Below are 19,977 nucleotides of genomic sequence, written 5' to 3'. Positions count from 1 at the left end.
GTATTCATCACTAGAACTTTTAACTTCGGGTTTTCTCCTGTCAGTTTCCTGTGTGCTTTATATACACATAAAGTTATAGCATGTCAGTATGGGGTAGGAGTGCGTTTGTCATTTTACAGAAGAGATGACCAAGGCTCAGAAAGGTAACCTGCCCAAGGTCCTGCAGCTAGAAGTACCAGATGTGAGGCCAGAGGGTGCGAGTCCACGTGGGGCTCTCTCCTGCGTAATTTAAGTCTTGGGGGAGAGTGAGGATGGAGAGGAGTGGCTGATTTCTTTGTAGCTTTCCTGCTGGGGGTTGCTTCCAGTGACAGCAGCAGGACTCTGTTCAGGGCTCCTTTGAAGAAATCTGTAAAACAAGTACTCGTCCCGAAACGAGTATTCATTGGTGATGTGCTGGATGACCCCGCCTTGCACCAGTCTGTCTCCGTAGATCACAGCTTCTCCACGGTCAGAAGCGAGGCCGACTTCAATCAGCCAGTTCACCAGGTCACAGCCACAGAAGGTCCCGGCGGAAGTCTTCGTGCCACACCTGTGTGTCAAAGGAAAGATTCACCCATGTGTTCTGTAATTCTGGCATCAGCACTGCACGACAGAGGATGAGCAAAGAAAAACACAAAGGAAATAACGAGAGACAGCATGATAGTTAAGAGCATGGCAGAAATGCAAATGTTCGAAACATGAAGGATTTGTCAGCCTTCCTGACCCTAGAAAGACCCTCTGGTGAAAAATAAAGTATGCCAGCGATGCTTGTGAAAACAAACACTTTTAAAAGATGACATAGGTAAGCATATTGCCTGAGAAACAGTCCTTCTGGAGGGGAGCATGTATGGATACATACGTGTGTATGGTGTGTGTCGCTATGTTTATGCGGGTTTGAATGTTTTGTGTGGAGGGCACATGTATGGACACATACATGTGGAAGCCTGAAGTTGACAATGGGTGACGTTGATGTCTCCTCACTTTATTTATTGAGGCAGAGCCTCTTGCTGAACATGAAGCTCACCCGTCCCAGCCAGTCTAGCTCACCAGACGCCCTGTCTGCCTGCCTCTTGCTGGGACTACAGGCAGGCCAGCACCGTAGGTGCTCAGCTTTTATGTGAACCCTGGGGTTCCAAATCCAGGCCTCAGGCTCGTGAGGCAAGTCCTTTATCTGTGGAGCTGTCTCCCCTGCCCCCAGGAAGCTTTATTTTTAAACTTGGTTTAACTTTCAAGAATTTAAACAACTATGTGTGGCTTATGGGTGCTACATTGAGCAGCATAGATCAAGACAGATATTTACCATTTATTATTTATTTACCTTTTAATTTTATGTGTATGGAAGTTTTGCCTGCATTTATGTCTAGTGGGCACCCAGTGTACATACCAAGGCCAGAGCAGGGCATCAGATCCCTAGGAACAGGAGTTAACAGATGGTTGTGAGCTGCCATGTGGGTGCTGGGAATCAAACCCAGGTCCTCTGGGAGAGCAGCCAGTGCTCTTAACTGCTGAGCCATTTCTCTAGCCCACCAAGAAGTATCTTTTAATAGTAGCATGACACACACGCCGTGTGTGTGTGTATGTGTGTGTGTGTGTGTGTGTGTGTGTGTGTGTGTGTGTATGTGCTCATTTGTATGCATGAAATCTGTGCATGTGTGTGGAGGTCTGAGGTCAGTGTTGGTGTCTTTACTCAATTGCCCTCTGCCTTTATTTGGAAAGAGTCTCACTGGATCTGAAGTTCCCCCAACTGCCTAGCTTGCTTTCTCCCCACTGGGCCTGAGGTTACAGGCACATGGCACTAGTCCAACTTCTACATGGGTTTTATACACCCAACTCCTGTGCTTCTGCAGTGGGCACTTTAGTGACTGAGCTGTCTCCACAGCTCTCAGTAAGGCCTTCTATCTGCCTTACAGACTCCTCTCTATAGCTGACGATTATAGCTGCGCGTGCGCTGTGTGCCTGTGATCCTAGCACCTCAGAGGCAGAATTGGGCTGAGCATGGGCTACATGATGAGATTCCACCTCAAAGAACAAAAATGGAACTACTTGTATTAACCTAGTTAAGTTCAACTTTATTTTCAGCTTACCGCTACTCACAAATAGTCTCTTTCCCTCAGCAGCCAGTGCAACCATTTGCTCCATTAGGAAACAGGAAGCAAACAGCTGAGATCTGTCTGACAGCAAACCCAAGGTTTTAAAAGTGTGTTTTGGGACGGGAAAGATGGCTCGCGGTTAGGAGTACCCATGGCTCTTCCAGGGGACCCCAGCTCAGTTCCCAGCATCTGCATCAGGCGACTCAGCACTGCCTGTAACTCCAGCCTCACGGGATCTGATGCGCCCCTCCGACCTCCACAGGCCTGCACAGAGACACATGCGCACTAACAAAATAATAAAAGCCAATCTTCTTTAAGAAGCATGCTTTGATTTTAATTTGCCTCTGGATTGTTTAATATTTGTCTTCCCAATGCAAATTTGGACTGCCTAAGTATGAGCACATGAAGAAGAGAAAGAAATGCAAAACAAGAAAACCAATTACATGAATTACAAACATTTTCATACAAATGTGCACTAGGCAGCAAGAATCTCCACAAGCATCAATCAAGCCGGGAAATCTAAAGAGCTTGACAACAGGAAATAGAGGGTGAAGAGCAAGATGAAATGACAAAAAGGTGTCAGGGAAAAAATGAAAGCATTTGATCGTAAATATAAAATTTCACATATAACAATTAAGAGAAAAGTTAACATAAAATTTCCCTCAATGTTAGAGGCTGAGTCTGGGCCTTTTTAAAGTACAGGAAAATGCCTTCTGCCCCAACCACTAACTGGAGATATTTGATCCTTGATTGCTGTGATCAGGCAGCTGTCACAAGAGCCTGTGGAATGGTACAGACTGTCAGTGAATGTGACAGTGCAAGCTGTAGGTCCGGGGAAGAAGCAGGAATGAGCTGGTTTTTACCAGCTGGTGCCCACTCAGCCATCTGGGACCTGGTAGCTCAGCAAATGCTCAGAGTTCTGCTTCCTGACACTTGGCAAACACAGTGACCTGACAGTGAGAATGTTCTTTATCCATGCACAGTACCCTGAAATGGTGCTCAGCCTTTCAAGATAGAAAGGTCGCTCTTCTCCAGAGTTTGTCATTGTCAGTAACTGGACAAGGCTCACCACAGACATTTGGCCATCAATGTCAGACTTTTCTCTAAGGTTTCTTTATTACTATTTTATGCGTGTGAGTGTTGTTCCTGCGTGTGCCTGCTTGGTGCCCAAGGAGGCCAGAGGCGGGGCTCCCCTGAGACTGGAGTCACAGAAGGTCGGGAGCCACCATGTGGGTGCTGGGGACTGAGACTCTGGGGCTTTGCAAGAACAAGTACTTTCAACCCTCCATCTCTCCAGCCCCACAGTAGGGGCTTGTTGTTGGTGGTGTTTTTTTTTTTGTTTTTGTTTTTTTTTGTTTTTTTTTTAATAAAATAAAATCTGAGGCTTTGAGAATTAAACTTTCCAAGGTTCACATAGTCAGGGAGTATTAACACTCGGTGAGCCCACTTCCTCTGCCAGGGTGGCGTTCCTCTGGCTGTCATGGTGGGCATACCGGCCAATGCTTAACACTGAACCACCTTGAACATCAAGCTCCAAGTTTTTAGAAATACACATAACGGTATTGGATTCTTTATATTTTGCTTTGTTTTATGTTCCTCTTTTATGACAGCGAAAGCTACCGGCACTGTAATGTTTGATTATTCATCGTTCATCGTTTCCTGCTGCAGCACATTCTGTACCTTGGGATTAGAAGAATAAATATAATGTCACACAATAATGACTAGGACTTGAGGTGAAATAAAAATCATAGAATTAATTAAGAGGCAGAAAATTCATTTTGTTCTCTTGACAGCATCGTTAGTAATAAGAAATGACATAGCACCAGGAGATGAGCATATCAAATTCCTCCCAGGCCCCGTGTTCCTCAGGGAGAGGCACTAATGACCAAGCTAAGAGGATGTTAATACCCTACCACACCTTTACAGCTCACACTATACCAAAACCACAAGCTGCCTGACATTAAATGTAAAAAATCAAAGTGATATGTCATTTTTGTAGTTTAAGAAATAAGCTATAAAAATGACCCACAACTATTAGCTTGTTAAACCCTAGTGTTAGTAATCTGGAATCTCTGTTTCCAAACCCTGTACTGACTTTACCTTCTTTCTCTGACGATGTTTCGGATGCACAGGTCACGGTGATAGTGCACAAATTGTTGACAGGTCATTTTTATTTCCTCAGAAACAGGCGATTCTCTGTTTTCTGCTGTTTCTTTATTGTTCCACAGAAATCCAAGCCTGAAAACCAAAATATAAGCAGGCCATTTCTTAAGGAAAGAAAACAAGCCAGAGAATACCCTATCTGCCTCGCCAGGGAGCTGTTCTAAACCAGCCACCAGAGCTCTGTCATCAACCCAGGTTTCATTCATCTCTGAACTGGAAACAGCCTTGCTCGGACACTTGCACTCTGAGCAGGCTGGGGTAGGGCTGACCATTTTATACACTCCAGATATGTTTGACCCATTGCAGTTTCTCCCGAGACATTCCTTCTGTGTTTGGCCTTTTTGAAGCGCAGACATAACTTAAGCAGGATGTCTCAGACTGCCTCACAAACTAAAACCAAAACCAAACCAACCAAGGTAAGTTAGAGATTGAGCATTCCATTTCACTATTTTCAACGTTAGTGCTCCAGAACCAAATGCCAGGCTCTGGAGTACAGAGCACTCGGTCCTGTCCATCCAGCCAACACAACTGTTGACAATGGACTTGGCCAGCACTGTGAAGCTGCTGACTAAGCTGAACAGCTTTCCTGTCATACTTTTCTGTGAGAAATGATTAGGACCCTTAGCAAAGACATCCTAATGAAGACAATGGTGGCGGTGGTGATGATGACGGAGAAGAAAGGGTGGTGACTATTACCTGGCCTTCATTACAGAGTAGTGGTGTGGATTCCATCAGCACCTCTAGTGCTATGAATTTTGCCTTAAGGGCAAATAAAGAATAAACATTCCCCCTGCCTCTCTTTCCATCCCCAAGTTGAAACTTTGACCTCGTTATTTTTCATAAAGAAACTTTAATTAAAAGAAATCTTGGGAGTGAACAGAACCCCGAAAGTTGAGGAAACCTTTGAGTTTTCTGCAAACTCTCAGTTTGATAGGAAGACAGAGCCCATTGTCAAAGGGAGAAAAGCAATCAGGTGCAGCCGCTAATGGGGACACAGCGCCTGCTACTTCCATTTCCAAGTTTCATTTAACTATGTATTTAATAGCACAGAGAGAAGTCAGTGCCCATCAATTCTTGTTAAAATGCAAATTACATTGTTAGATTTATAATACTTCTTCCAGTACTTTCCCTGCAATTATCTGCAACAAATACATGATTCCACAGATAACCTTTGTGTGGTATTTAGTTGTCTCCTAGCAGAGATAAAGGTATCAATGTTTTAATAGGATGGACTTGTCATCACCTTTAGGTACACAGGCTTATTTTGAAACTGAATTTACCTTCTTTTGAACGGTAGGATGATTAAATGTTTGTCCAACCCAAAGATTCCAAAGGAAATAAATCCCTAGGGGGAGAAAACAGTTATTCTGCCTGAATTCAACAATAAAACCTTAAGACAGAGATTAAGACATTTAGTGAGTGAGGAAGCAGCCGACAGCGATTAGAGCAACATTTTCCATTCAGCATGCAAAGCAGAACTGAGTGCAGTGCCTGTGGGCACACATGACACCCTGCTCATTGTCGCCACCCCCCCCCCGGCACCCCTTCACCCCCTGCTCATTCTGCCCCGGTCCTTACGGGTGAGAACACCCAGTGCGGAGGAACTACTGCATTCATATGACAGCTCACTGAAGAAAAAAATGGAACCATTTAAAGCCTACATGTTTTTGTTTCCCTGTTTTTGAAAAGAAAAAAAATATCTCTCACTGTGCCTGAGTACTTATTATTTTTCTCTTGAAACTTCATAACTGTAATTAGCAAGGGCTGTAATATCCAATAATGTAGTTGGGATTCAGTTAGCGCTGTGTTGTGGATATGAAAGGTCCCCCAAGACTACACATTGCAAGCATGGTCCTTCATGCTTGCACATGAAGCTGGAGGGCAGGCTCAGCAGGCAGGAGTGCGTACTGTTCTTCTCCAGCATCTGAGCTCAGTTCCCAGCACCCACGCTGAGTAGCTAAAAAGTGCCTGCAGCTCCAGTTCCCAGGCATCTGACACCCTCGTCTGGCCTCCACAGGCAACTGTACTCACATGCACATACCCACCTTCCCCAATTGCACCTTAAGGCAGACACACACATAATTAACAATGTTTAAATAAATCACATGAAGGTCTTGCTTGTCTTTTTCCTTAAACTATAAATTGTTAGTTTGTCTTTCTTTCTTTCTTTCTTTCTTTTTTTTCTTCCAGATCTGAGAACTGAACCCAGGGCCTTGCAAGCGCTCTACCACTGAGCTAAATCCCCAACCCCAAACTATAAATGGTTAGAAGAAGTATCTCACTATACCAAGTCCTTAAAAGGATAATGGGCTTGGCATGAGATTTGTGTCTTCTCATGCCTTTCAACTATGTAAGGCATAAACTGCGCAGGCAGCATTTGAAGAACAACATTCCATTAGCTCTGTTCTTGACAGAGCCCTGTGGAATGAAGCTTGCTTAGTTCCTGTCCTGGCTTGGCTCAGCCTGGAGTGGGCATTCTGAATGCAAAACACTAAGGAGGACTGTGCATCTTCAGCCTAGCAATCTGTAGTGGGATAACGTCAAATCCTAATTGGTGTCACAAAGTAAGAGTGGTGTCAGGTGGCCTAGGGTGCCCATGCTTTTCTGTAATAAACTGATTACACAATGCTTCTTTATACTTTGCTGGTTTTCTTCCAATAATAACGTCAAAAACAAACAAATATGTGGAGCGGCTAGTGGAAGCCAAAAACATGTAGGGGCATAAACTAACTAGTTTTAACTACCTAATATGGCAAAAATATTTCAAATTTAATAGACAATGATTTCTAACACAGTATTTTTCAAGTTGATATTTGGTTTATGAATGAATATTCTCTAATAAAAAAGTAAGGGTTTGAGTTGGAGATGTGGTTCAGTGTAGATCATTTGTCTAGTGTGCACACAACCCTGAGTGAAATCCAGTCCCTGGCACCATAAGAAAGAAAGGAGGGCCGGGCATGGTGGTGCACGCCTTTAATCCCAGCACTCGGGAGGCAGAGGCAGGCGGATCACTGTGAGTTCGAGGCCAGCCTGGTCTACAAAGGGAGTCCAGACAACCAAAGCTACACAGAGAAACCCTGTCTTGGGAAAGAAAGAAAGAAAAGAGAGAGAGAGAGAGAGAGAGAGTAAAAAGAAAGAAAGAAAGGGTAAGAAAAGCAGGCTGATGATAAGATCAAAATTTAAACCTTGCACATAAAATATTTCCCAATTTGTAAGCTGTTATTTTCCTTAAATAGCTCTTTTTGTCTCTGTGCTAGGGACTGAACCCAGAGCCCTCTGAACGCCAGGCCTTAAACACCAATGTTAATAGTATCACGGCAGGAGGATGATAGTATCTATTTGTGTGTATTTTGGTGTTTACATGCAATAATGAATGTAAAAGCCCTAACCATGGCTGGCACATGGTAGACTCTCAGGGAAAGGCTGCCATTCTCTGTGCTGAAATGTATTACACATCACATCATTTTAAAAAATACTGATTTAAGTCCCTGTCATTAAAAAAAAAAAAAAAAAAGGCATATGATGTGTAGTTGTGTAAGTGTCCAAACTAAAGACTCAGAGAAGCAAATTATTTTCCAAAGTGAGCCATTAAGATCATAAGAAGTTTAAGAAGAATTTGAGGACATCTTGTTCCTACTTAAATTATCATTCACATCTCAACACCAAAGGGGGGGAAAAAAGTATTTGGTATTTCTGGTGGAAACACTCAGTGTACATTCTGATGACTTCAACCAATATAATAACTCCTCTCTACGGGGAGACAGGCCGCAGCTGTCAGCTGTCGTCACGCGTGCCAGCAGCTGACAAACAAACTAAACCCTTTTGATTTAAAAGAAAACAACATCTGCACCCCACCCGCCCCCCAATCAACTCACCCAAGAAACAGAGCCCCCCTCAGTTCTCAGGAAATAAATACCTGGCCAAAGTTAAACACAGCACAGAAGAACTGCAACTCAACGTAGAGTCGTCCAGTCTCGTGGTTGAACAGCCACCACAAACAACTAGAGAGATTCTGTAAAAGTGGGGGGGGGAGGGAAGGGGCACTTGAAAATTAAGCACAAGAATCATTTCTCTCCATACCACACGCACGCGCAGTATAACTTATCTCGCTAATAATTAGGGGGAAGGAGTGAAGGGAAAAACATCAAGAGAATGTAGAAGCCGTGTCGTTCAAACAAGAGGTTTCAACCTCTCCTCTTGACAGATGCCACTCAACAGCGTCTATTCTGATCAGATCTGAAGGGAGAAGACATGAGCCATAATACAGAAGCTTACATAACATATCAGGGCTGCCGACTAGCCTACACAGGACGGATTTTAAAATTAGTCTGACACAATGAAAACAATTATATCACTGAGCAGCGGTTCTTGGCAGCAGTTCTTTTTTTTTTTTTTTTTTTTTTGTCCTTTGTTCTTCGATGGCCGTTAAGTGTTGCTGGCAAATATTATGCTGTGTAATGAGCGTCCGAGTGTGAAGAGGCTGCAGAGGCTTTGGGACCATCTCCCATCTCTGGGGAGGTCATACTTGAGAACCATCCTAAGGAGTTGTGTAACAACCGATGACTCGCAAACAAGGATAACAAGGAAAAATCCTTCTATAATTAAAGAAATGTACACAATAAAGTAAAGTACTGAACTTATAAAAGAGGAACCCTTCCGTGTTTGGTGTTGCCATGAGGACTCTATAGAGACACACTAACCCTTTGGAAAAGAATCTGTAGAATGCACTTGTGTCATAGGAATATTTATAGACTTTGATGTGAGTTTCTCAAATTTGGGAGCTTACCAGTAGGAAGTATAACGTCTGGAGGTGTTTATTATAACATTTTAAAGAATTATAAACAACTAATGAAGAGTATTTGAATAAATTATGATGTTGCTTTTCTGGGGTTATTGGGAAATAATTTAAAACAATAGCTTCGAACACTTCAGCCAAGTGGCCTTGCTCGACACAGGTGAAAAAAAGTAACCTAGACTCCTGAACGTACTATTACAACCATGTAGAGTGTGCTAAAAACATTAGCAGGCGGGGCTGAGGATAGAGGTCAGAGGTCAATCCCCAGCACAAAAAGACTAATTAACAATGAAAAAGGAAAAATTAGAAGGCATTAGTATGATGGGTACTCTTCTTGTTTACTCTACATTATGAAAAAATTTTTTAAAGACTTATGTATATGAGTGTGTGCCTGTGTCACGTATGTTCACCATGCGTTTGCCTGGTGCCCACAGAGGCCACAAGAGGGCGTCAGATCCCCTGGAGCTGGAGATTCAGACAGTGGTTGCAGATTCTGAGAACCAAACTTGTGTCCTCCGCAAGAGCAGCAAGTACTCTTAACTGCTGAGCCATCTCTCTAGCCCCTAAAATTACTTTTTATAAAGTTTATTTGAAAAGTATCTTTAGAGAGATAGTTTAGCTGTTTGTGCACTGCACACATCAGGAAGATACTCTTTTCTTTTGACGAATTCCAGACTCAAGGGTATAGACAAGTCAGTGACGGTAAGGAGGACAGACCGTTGGGGTGCTTGGGCAACAGAGTAAAAAAAATTCATTCTTTGTGTCCCCTTCCTCGCGATGTGTCCCCTTCCTCGCGATGTATCCCCTTCCTCAGACGACCCAACCTACAATACTTCTGCAAAACAATTTCTCTGAGAAAAGCCAAATAGTTAAAGAAACAACCCCAAATAGAAGCCGAAGAAACGCTTACAGCAAACAAGCCAATGATGAGGAGCAAACACAGCAGGACGTGCCGCGTCAGCTGCGGGTCTCCACTCTGCAGATGCTGCTCTTCTTCCTGGGCCAGGACGCAGCTCTGGGACTCGCAGCGACTCACACAGTGGTCGGCTACAAAACAGTGAGCACAGGTGTGATTGTTTCAAGCCCCTAACGACTTCCCAAGAGAAACAGCACAGAGGTACGCTCAGCTAAGAACCGGGACCTAGCTGTCGGCGGCCCTGGAGAACGCCCTCAGGTTATGTTAGAGACTCTTAGTTGTAGAGTCTCTGAAAATGCACAAGTAGAACGTAGTGGTTCCTTCTATATAGTTAACAAAGGTCTCTGTCTACAAATTTTGTGTTATAATCACAGTACTTGTGGGGCAGAGGCAGGTGGATCTCTGAGTTTGAGGCCAGCCTGGTCTATAAAGTGAGTCCAGGACAGCCAAGGCTACACAGAGGAACCTTGTCTTGAAAAAAAATTGTTATATAGTTATGATACATAGTTTAGACACACTTCATATAGCTCACATATAATTTTAAAGGTTGACTTAATAAAGTTTCATCTGTGATAAATCCACATAAGCCACAAACACCCTATTATGTCCTATTTTGACAAACCATGAAACAAATATACTATTACCTCTTGCATTTTATTAAAGAGCCTAACTAATAAACTAGTCCTGGTCCCAGAGAATAAAGCGAAGAGGCAGTCCCAGTTTTTAAAAGAAGAAAGAAGACCAAACTTCAATCTTTGTAGATTTGAGGCCAGCCTGGTCTACAAAGTGAGTCCAGGACAGCCAGGGCTACATGAGAAACCATGTCTCAGAAAACAAAACAAAACAAAAACAAAATAAATTAAAATTTTAAATGAGTGTTCTGTGTCTATGATTATGATCTTATTATAATTTTCCCCCTTCTTGTTGGAGACATATTCTTTTTTCTAAGATTTATTTATTATTTATACAGTATTCTGCCCACACATGTGCCTGCCCACCACAAGAAGACACCAGATCTCATTGCAGGTGGTTGTAAGCCACCATGTGGTTGCTGGGAATTGAACTCGGGACCTTCGGAAGAGCAGACGGTGCTCTTAACCTCTGAGCCATCTCTCCAGGCCCCTGGAAACATATTCTTAAGGCATGTTCTACAAGGCACGGCTTCAGTAGAAAGCCTGTGCAGTATTCTTCTCACATACAGTATAGTGAAGCGCCTTCTTTCACCCCCCTAAGCCCATCCTCATAGTAAGTGCTTACTTACTTTTCTCAAAGGAAGAAGACATCGGCTCACTGGCACTTGTGTTTGTCGCTGGCTCTACTGATGAACAGTGTACTCCACCATTTCCCAAGGAGCAAGAGCAGCAACCTAGAAAGATGAAATAGCATGTGAAGGTAGAACCCAGACACAACAGAAACGCACAAGTTCAGAGTGCCAAACCATGGCCACGCCCCTACGCTGTCTCCCTGGCAACCTTTTCTGTACGGGAGCATATCCAGGTGTGCCTATACAGCAGTGGGCAATTAAACAGTGTCAGACAAATGACCAGAGCCTTTACACCATCCCCTCGCTTCCTCTCCACCGTGCTTTGGAAACTAAGAATTCAAAACCATTTCCTAAAAAACGCAAGACTTGCATTCATCACTTTCATAAACACAGTGGCTCTGTTGTTTACCATGGAAAAGTCAAACCAATGGCGCCCTCAATGGAAGTCACCTGCGCCTTGGACTCTCCATCCGCCCACCCCAGCTATCAGGCAAAGGCGGCCCCTTCTTTCTGGACGGTTCTTTACACTCGCCCGGAAGCCTCATCTGGAGGCTGTCGGTAAAATCCTCTTGTAGGTTCTTTTTAGCTGTCATTTCCCTCAAGCACGCAGATCCTACGAGTCTGGAAGAGGCGGTCGAAGCGGGTCCCCACCTTTTTCCCTTCACGCACACACGCCGAAGCTCTGGCTGGTTTACGGGCAGGCTGCTCTACATGAGCCACAGTGAGACGCCTGCTACACGGCTGTAATTTTCCTGGTTTTATTTATTATGTTTGTAAACGTGTTTATTTATATATTTATTTCTTCAGATAATTTTTTTTACAGTTATATAGGCATGGTGCTTCCTGACAAGGACTGCAATATTAACAGAATAATAACTTCAGTGGTAAGCCATTAAAATGTATATGCTAGAAAAATGAGTAATACTTAGGCTTAACCTCTCATTGATAATATGCTTAAGTTCTTCTGTGATATACGTAAAAGCAAAAGGATTTGAAAGTGTAAAAGCTATTATCTATAAGCCATTACAAATGCTTTTAAATTAAGATAATAATGCCACCTCAAGGTTAAAAAGAGAACCACAGAATAACAGAAAAGAAAATAAGTTATCATCAAAAATGTGAAGGTTTAAATAATAAAATTACAAAAAAAGATATAAAATATAAAAAGAAAATATATGAGGCCAGTACATTGCAATGACATACCTACAAGGAATGAATGCATGTGTGCATACACATGTATACATAAGTAAACAATATGGCCTCTGTAAAAAACAAAACCTACTTTGCAGTTTCTTCATTCAAATATAAAGGCTAATCAGTAGCCCATCAGCTTTCTCTTTATTAGCAAAACATTTTTTTATTAAACAAAGAATGTTTTGTTTATTCTTAAGATTTATTTTTAAGATTTACATATTTCTGTTTTATGTGCATGAGTATTTTGCCTACATGTATGTATGTGTACCATGTGTGTGCCTGGTGTGCAAGGAGACCAGAAGAAGGCATCTGATCCCTTGGACCTGGAATTACAGATGGTTGTGAGCCACCATGTGGGAGCCGGGAACTGAACCCAGGCTCATGCAAGAGCAGCAAGTGCTCTTAACCATGGAACCAGCCCTCTCCAGCCATATTACCCAGGTCTAGATCACATACTAAAATAGTGCGATCCGAAATTTCCCACTATTTATAATGCAAAAGTCATAGGTCTTGAGGCCAGTCTGGTCTACAAAGCGAGTCCAGGACAGCCAAGGCTAACCCAGAGACCCTGTTTTGAAAAGCCAAAAACAAGCAAACAAACAAACAAAAAGCATTGCCATGAAATTAGTATTATAAATAAGGAGACAAAAGTATTGCAAGTTTCCTATGGACATAGCAGATAAGCTGTCCTATTTACAAGATAGGCTCAAATTAGTTTTCTTGCTGGTGATGATAGCAACAGGGCTTAGAGTCTATGGTTCAGTCTTTTGCTGTTTCTAGAAGCCAGGTGAAAGGTAAATGCCAAAGTCTCCCAAGGGTCTCTTACAACCCTTCTTTAGTGCTTCCCAGAGGTGTTAACCTTTGGCAGCCATCCTAAAACATTCACGCAGGAAGACATGGTCGGCTATCTAAAGGTGGTGGTCTTCTACTTCGGCCCCAGATCGGACTGGTTTAGAGTATAAATGGCAGAGTGCTAAGAAAGTGAAGAAGGGAAGGAGGCTGGGCGTGTTCGAAGAAGAATCCTGGGGTTAGGGAAAGCAGCATGCAGCATTTCAGTGAAGATGTCACGGAACTTCAGCTTTGAAAGGAAGATGGCCAAAAAGCTCGAAAGAATCAAATTCCGGCCGGGCATGGTGGTGCACGCCTTTAATCCCAGCACTCGGGAGGCAGAGGCAGGTGGATCGCTGTGAGTTTGAGGCCAGCCTGGTCTACAAAGTGAGTTCAGGATAGCCAAGGCTACACAGAGAAACCCTGTCTCGAAAAACCAAAAAAAAAAAAAAGAATCAAATCCCGATGATGTCATCACAAATCGAGAGTGAGCCCAGGTTTAAGGGCTGTGCAGCAAGAGTTGAAAGAGAGGTGAGAAACTCACAAGTGCCAGTCTGGGGTGTAGCACAGAGAGCTCGGTAGTGCACACAGGAAGAGAATGAAGACCAGAGGCCGAGCAGAACACTCTGGATTGGAGGGCCTTGAGGGTCTTGACCTGCACCACAGCAGGAGCCTGATATGGCCAGAGCTCCATGAGGAAAGTTAGTTTGGCCATTTGACATGAGCTAGACTGGATCCAGGAATGACGGGGGACAGGGAGCCCTGTGACAAGGGAACTTGAACGATCTAGCAGACACTGGAAAACAGAGGTCAGGGGAGACGCTGGACACCCATGCACGGGTAACTACTTGCTCTGATTGGCTCCTTTGCTTGAGAGGGAAACTAGTGAGCTTTGCTTAGAAATCCTGAAGAAGGATGTCTGAAAATAAAGAAGTCAGGAAGAGATCCCAGCAATATAGGTGTAGGCCAAGGAAAGCTGGAAGCAGACCCAGAGAAATGGGTTTACTCTAGTTCCTGTGACTCACAAATTCCACCTTTAGAAGAGTCTCGCTGGGTGTTCAAGGATGTCTGAATACAGATGTCCACTGATGCGTCCCTCCCAACAGAGAAATGCTTTTACGGCAAATTAAATGTCTCTCAGCAGGGAAACAGATGAATAAAATGTGGATACCTACCCACTGCGGGTGGTGCCATCATTTTGGGGATGCCAGTGCCACGGGACGGCCACCAAGGGCAGACTGGAGCTGGCCTAAGGCCAGGAGCTAAGCTGTGTGTGCTGTGCAAGCCCTGTGGGGCTCAGATTGTGAGTCCTAGATGTTTGACGTGGCTGGACTTTGCTTTTGCTTTGATCTGAATGTGACTGTGACCTGGTTCTCTCTTGGAGTAAGAAAATATTTAACTTATTTTTAATTTTACAGGAGCCTTGGTTATTTTAGAGACTTTGGAATTTCATTTTATTTTATCTATCTATCTATCTATCTATCTGTTTAGCTATTGGTTTGATTTTTTTGGGTTTTCTTTGTTATGTTTTGTTTTGAGACAGGATTTCTCTGTGTAGCTATGGCTGTCTTGGACTTGCTTTGTAGAACAGGCTGGCTTCGAACTCACAGAGATCCGCCTCTCTCTGCCTCCCTGAGTGCTGTGAATAAAGGCATGTGGCACCATGCCCAGCGAGACTTTGGAACTTTAGAGAGACAGTTTTAAAGAGACTGAACTTTTAAAAGTATTTTAATTATTAAAGACTGTGGGGATTTTAAAAGTTGGAATGTTTTATATTGTGGTATTAATATTAAGACCTTGGAAATGAATAAGAAAGGAAAAGGGAGCCGGGCATGGTGGTGCATGCTTTTAGTCCCAGCACGTGGGAGGCAGAGGCAGGTGGATCTCTGTGAGCTCAAGGCCAGCCTGGTCTACAAGTGAGTGCAGGACAGCCAAGGCTACACAGAGAAACCCTATCTCAAAAAACCAAAAAAGAAAAAAAGGAAAAGGTTTTGGCTTAACGGTGATATATTTGTGTGTCAAGGTGACAGGAAGTCAGTGTCATGGTGCCAGTTTTATGTTAACTTGATGCCAGCTGGAGTCATTCTGGAAGAAAGAACGTCAGTGGAGAAAATGCCCCCACCAGGCTGATCATTGGCAAGCCTGTGGTGCATTTTCTTGACTGATGACTAATGAGGGCGGGTCTAGCTCACCGTAGGCGGTGCCATCCCTGGGCTGGTGGCCCTGGGTGCTGTAAGACTGAAAGCCAGAGAGCAGCACTCTTCCAGGTCCACTAGGTCAGCTCCTACCTTAAGTTCCTGCTCTGACTTCCCTGGGCGATGGACTACATGCTATAAAATAAAATAACCAAGCATCTTTCATAGCGGCCACTCGGGCTCTGTGGCAATGAGTCAACTCAGCCATTCCAGTGTGAACACAGCCGCAGTCAACGGGTAAGTGGATGGTTGTGACTACATCCCACAAAGCTGTAGATGGGATTCAAATTTCATAGAAAAATCTCTTAAGTTGATATCAATCTTTTAAAAATATATAATCATCATCATCATTCTTAACTGAGAAACTACACAAAATCAGGTGCTAAGTCTGATTTGGCTTGTGGACTACAATTTGTAGACAGATAATTTCTATGATTAACCTTTTTTTTTTTTTTTTTAAAGTTTATTTATTATGTATACAGTATGCATCCGATCACATTATAGATGGTTGTGAGCCACCATGTGGTGCTGGGAATTGAACTCAGGACCTCTGCAAGAGCAGTCAGTGCTCTTAACCACTGAGCCATCTCTCCAGCCCAATTAACCTTAACTTAAGTTAGGTCTCTCCTTAAAATTCATTTTATTGACGGCACTTGTCTGATAAAATTTTGTTAAAGTAGTAAATGTTTAGATTCCTAGGAAGGATGTTCCTTCCTTTCACTTCTTCCAAAATTCTCAGGTCAAAGCTGGAGACGTGGCTTAGAGGTGGAACACTTTCTGAACATGTGCTGAGGTCCTGGGTTCAATCCCCAGCACTGAAAAGGGGCATGGTGGCTCATGTCTGTCATCCCAGCATTCAGGAGGCTTAAGCAGGAGGATCAGTGATTTGAGGCTCAGCCTGGGTTACAGAGTAAGACCCTGTTCCAGCCAGCCAGCCAGCCAGCCAGCCAGCCACCCAGCCAGCCAGCCAGCCAGCCAGCCAGCCAGCCAACCAAGCTCTCTTGGAAGTCTTAGAATCCAACAAAACATTAATCTCAGATTAATGAATGAAGCTCTAATGGAACTATTCAAGTTGTTTACTTGACAAAAATCTATAACATCCAGAGAAGTGTGGTAAATTTCTGTTAAACAAAAACACCTAGGATACAAGTGACAGTTTTTGTTTGTTTTAAAATATACGTAGGGCTCATACTTGTTTCTGGAATGGAACTCGGGAAGAGTTCTGGTTCATTTGTCGGTGCCGGGCTCTCCTCAAACATAGTGCTTCCAGGCTCTACTGGTTTGTGGTTCTGAGATTGGCCGAAACCTTCATAGTGGCCAGCTTGGGTGGTACGGTTCATGCACATGAGTGACACACCAGCTATCAGAATGCTGCAGAACAGGGTGACTGCTGTAGTGATCATCTGCCAGCATCAGAAAAAGATGTTAGGCCAGTTCTCATACTCTCATCTTAATAACCTTAGTACAATAGGTTTAAGAACACTTTTTGTGGGGCTGGAGAGATGGCTCAGTGGTTAAGAACACTGGCTGCTCTTCCAGAGGACCTGGGCTCAATTCCTGGCACCCACATGGTAGCTCACACCTGCCAGGAGATCTGACACCCTCATACAGACATACATACAGGCAAAACACCAATGCACATAAAATAAAAATAAATAAGTAAAAAAAAATTTAAAACACCTTTTTGATAGAAAAATGTATCTGTATGGCTTTAAATACCACAGAACAATGTTTCTTCAAAATGGGTAGGAGTATGGAAGGAATGTGACTTACTTATAAAGAAATTATGGTTTGCCTTTAATCATACAAGTTTCTCAGATGTCTCATTGTACAGCAAGTGGCTAACAATATAGTCGCTGTTTTCCTTTAAGTAGCCAAATGATTTCTTTCAGACCCTTTATCACTTCTGAATGCTGTGTACAGTTCGACCACACTTCAGTGAATAGAGGCTTTCTTATAGAAATGAGCATTAAAAAGTATAGCTAATATTTATGAGTACCAGCTGGACATGGTATTAATGTTAAGTTCTTTTTACATAAATAAAAATTTTAAAATAACCAAACTGCAAGCATTTAGAAATCTTCAGGTAAAAATGTTCACATCTTGATGTGTCACAAGATCATATAAAATCACCAATGCCTTATACAATAAATTAAAATATATTTTCGGGGACTGGAGAGATGGCTCAGTGGCTAAGGGCACCACCTGCTCTTCCAGAGGTACTGAGTTCAATTCCCAGCAACCACATGGTGGCTCACAACCATCTATAATGTTATCTGATGCCCTCTTCTGCAGATAAAACACTCATGTACAATAAATACAATAAAGAAAATATATTTTCAATCTAATTTTGATATTACATCAAAGTACACAAACTAGTTAAATAGAGACGTTCTCGAAAGGGAACTGCCAATAAACTCTTTCTACCTGCTCTTTTCCATAAAAGAAGGCTGAGTCGATGCTGTCTCCACTGTGTTTTCCAGTTACCAGCAACACACCAACAAGGAGCGTGGGTATGCTGTGAGAGAGCGAGAGAGAATGAACAAGCAGCTCTGCATATGGAAGCCCACAAGCAAACAGAAAACGGCCACTCACCCCCAGCCAGATATGATGATGATTCCCACGGGGATCTGTATACTCTCACGCTTTTTTAAAAGAAACAAAGAAACTGCTAGAAGGCCTAGGAACAAGAAACCAAGATTGTAAAAGAAATAATGACTCCTCCTGACACTGAGCAGAATCGCAGCACTTTACTCTCTAAGGCAGCAGCACACTTATTTGGGTACTCTGGTCCAGTCTCTATTTGCTTTAGTGACTTTGTGTGGCTGGCTTTTGAGTAGCCCAGCTGAGCCAACAGCTTTCCTCCACTTCCCGAGTCCTGAGGTTGCAAGTGTGCACCACCATGCTTTTTTTTTAAAATAGTAGTCTAGATTTTGCTCCAAAATTTCCTCTTCATAAATACATGTTGTTTGAAGCAATTTTTCTTTTCTTTTTGTTTTTTTCAAGACAGGGTTTCTTTGTGTAATAGCCCTGGCTGTCCTGGACTCACACTGTAGACCAGGCTGGCCTCGAACTCACAAAGATCCGCCTGCCTGTGCTTCCTGAGTGCTGGGATTAAAGGCGTGCGCCACCACGCCCAGCTTTGAAGCAATTTTTCTAAATTAAAAATCATTTGAGTTTTCTTTCCTAGAATCATCCTTTCTATACACAAATCTGAATTTACCAAAGGATTTCTTCTCAAAAAGCCACAGTGGCCTGTTGTTGTCGTCTGTCTGTTTCCATTTATGTGATTAGAATCTAAGTCGAATTGGAAAAGTTAACTGTACACAGAACACTTCTCAGAGTGATGCCATTTTATCGGTGCTAAGAAGCGTAAAGATTTCTTACCCAGGTTAGGTTTTGGAAAATGCTTCAAACGCAGGGCTGACGCTTTATAACGATATGATATAAACTTAATACAAATGTGACACAAACCTAACACAGATATGCATATTTCAAGTTCTTGTTTGTTTTGTTTTTTGAGACTGGGTTGCTAGGTGGCCCAGCTGTCCTTAAACTCTCGGCCCTCCTGCCTCAGCTTTCTGAGTGCCGAAATGATAGACACGCTCCACCACACCCAGCTTATTTTCAACTTCTTGAATGTGTCCATATGCCTGATGCTGTCCTTTGTACACCTGGCACTTCACAAGCTCCACAAGACTACAGAGTCTGAGCGCTGTAGGAAGAAGGAATGTGGGAGAAGCAAGGGCTTGCCTGGGCTGCAGAGGGCAGAGTGGCGCAGAGACCCAGCCATTGGGGAGCACAGAGTGAACTTCTGAAACTGTCCTGGGATTCCTACGATGTATTTTTCAGGATCTGGTAATACTATGTCTTTAGGAGAGTTTTTCAGTCTTTTGGCATAGTCTCAACGATAATCACCTGTGTCCACCTTATAAATTAAATAGTCTCATTATTCAGAATTTAGATGTTGCTTCAAATATTGAGTGTGAGCTAAGTGGAGGCCTAAAGGTGTTACACCGTACAGTCAAATGAAGACTCTCTCGTAGTTTGAGGAAAGAGAGTGAAATAAACCACATTACAACTCTGTATGTGGGAGTAACTGAAGCTAACCTAAAAACAAAACAAAACAAAAAGAAATGGGAGCAGAGTTCCGTTTTACATTTCAAGCTGTGATCTACATTAGCAGAATAAGATCCTTTCTTATAATTAACACTTACGTTAGAATTAACATAAATGGGTACTGATAATTAACACTTTAAACTAGGATTAACGTAAACAGAGACTGAGGTCCCCCAAGAAGGGCTTGGCACCCTGAAATTCTGATTCTTCTGGCTCTGTGAAGAACTGCAGCTGTCAGAGGACAGTCTTGTATCACCTGCTGAGGAAGCCGGGAAGGCCTGCTTAGGTCAGCTCAGCTCTTTGGTCTTGCTTTCATCATAACTTGCAAAATAAAATACTCAAACTGGACCAGTACAAAGGTGGGGAAATTGTCTATTTACACATTTCATGTATATTTGGAATTGTTTAATTAGCACACAAAGCTTGGGGCTTCA

At 42.9% G+C, this 19,977-nt stretch overlaps 1 protein-coding gene across 1 annotated transcript in view; it reads right to left on the bottom strand.

Moving 5' to 3' along the window:
• Positions 1-16: 16 nt before the first annotated feature.
• Gpr155 (G protein-coupled receptor 155) overlaps positions 17-19,977 on the bottom strand; it is a 39,195-nt gene continuing 19,234 nt past the window's right edge. Inside the window, exons 8-16 of the mRNA XM_051166203.1 lie at positions 18,020-18,104; positions 17,852-17,942; positions 16,617-16,827; positions 11,205-11,309; positions 9,938-10,074; positions 8,149-8,244; positions 5,513-5,577; positions 4,170-4,307; positions 17-529 (exon numbers count right to left, since the gene is read on the bottom strand). Coding sequence (XP_051022160.1) covers positions 229-529; positions 4,170-4,307; positions 5,513-5,577; positions 8,149-8,244; positions 9,938-10,074; positions 11,205-11,309; positions 16,617-16,827; positions 17,852-17,942; positions 18,020-18,104 — 1,229 coding nt within the window. The 3' untranslated portion in view covers positions 17-228. The remainder of the gene's footprint in view (positions 530-4,169; positions 4,308-5,512; positions 5,578-8,148; positions 8,245-9,937; positions 10,075-11,204; positions 11,310-16,616; positions 16,828-17,851; positions 17,943-18,019; positions 18,105-19,977) is intronic.

Source organism: Acomys russatus, chromosome 24 (genome assembly GCF_903995435.1).
Source record: "Acomys russatus chromosome 24, mAcoRus1.1, whole genome shotgun sequence".
NCBI lineage: Eukaryota > Metazoa > Chordata > Mammalia > Rodentia > Muridae > Acomys > Acomys russatus.
This window is presented reverse-complemented; position numbering and strand designations above follow the sequence as displayed.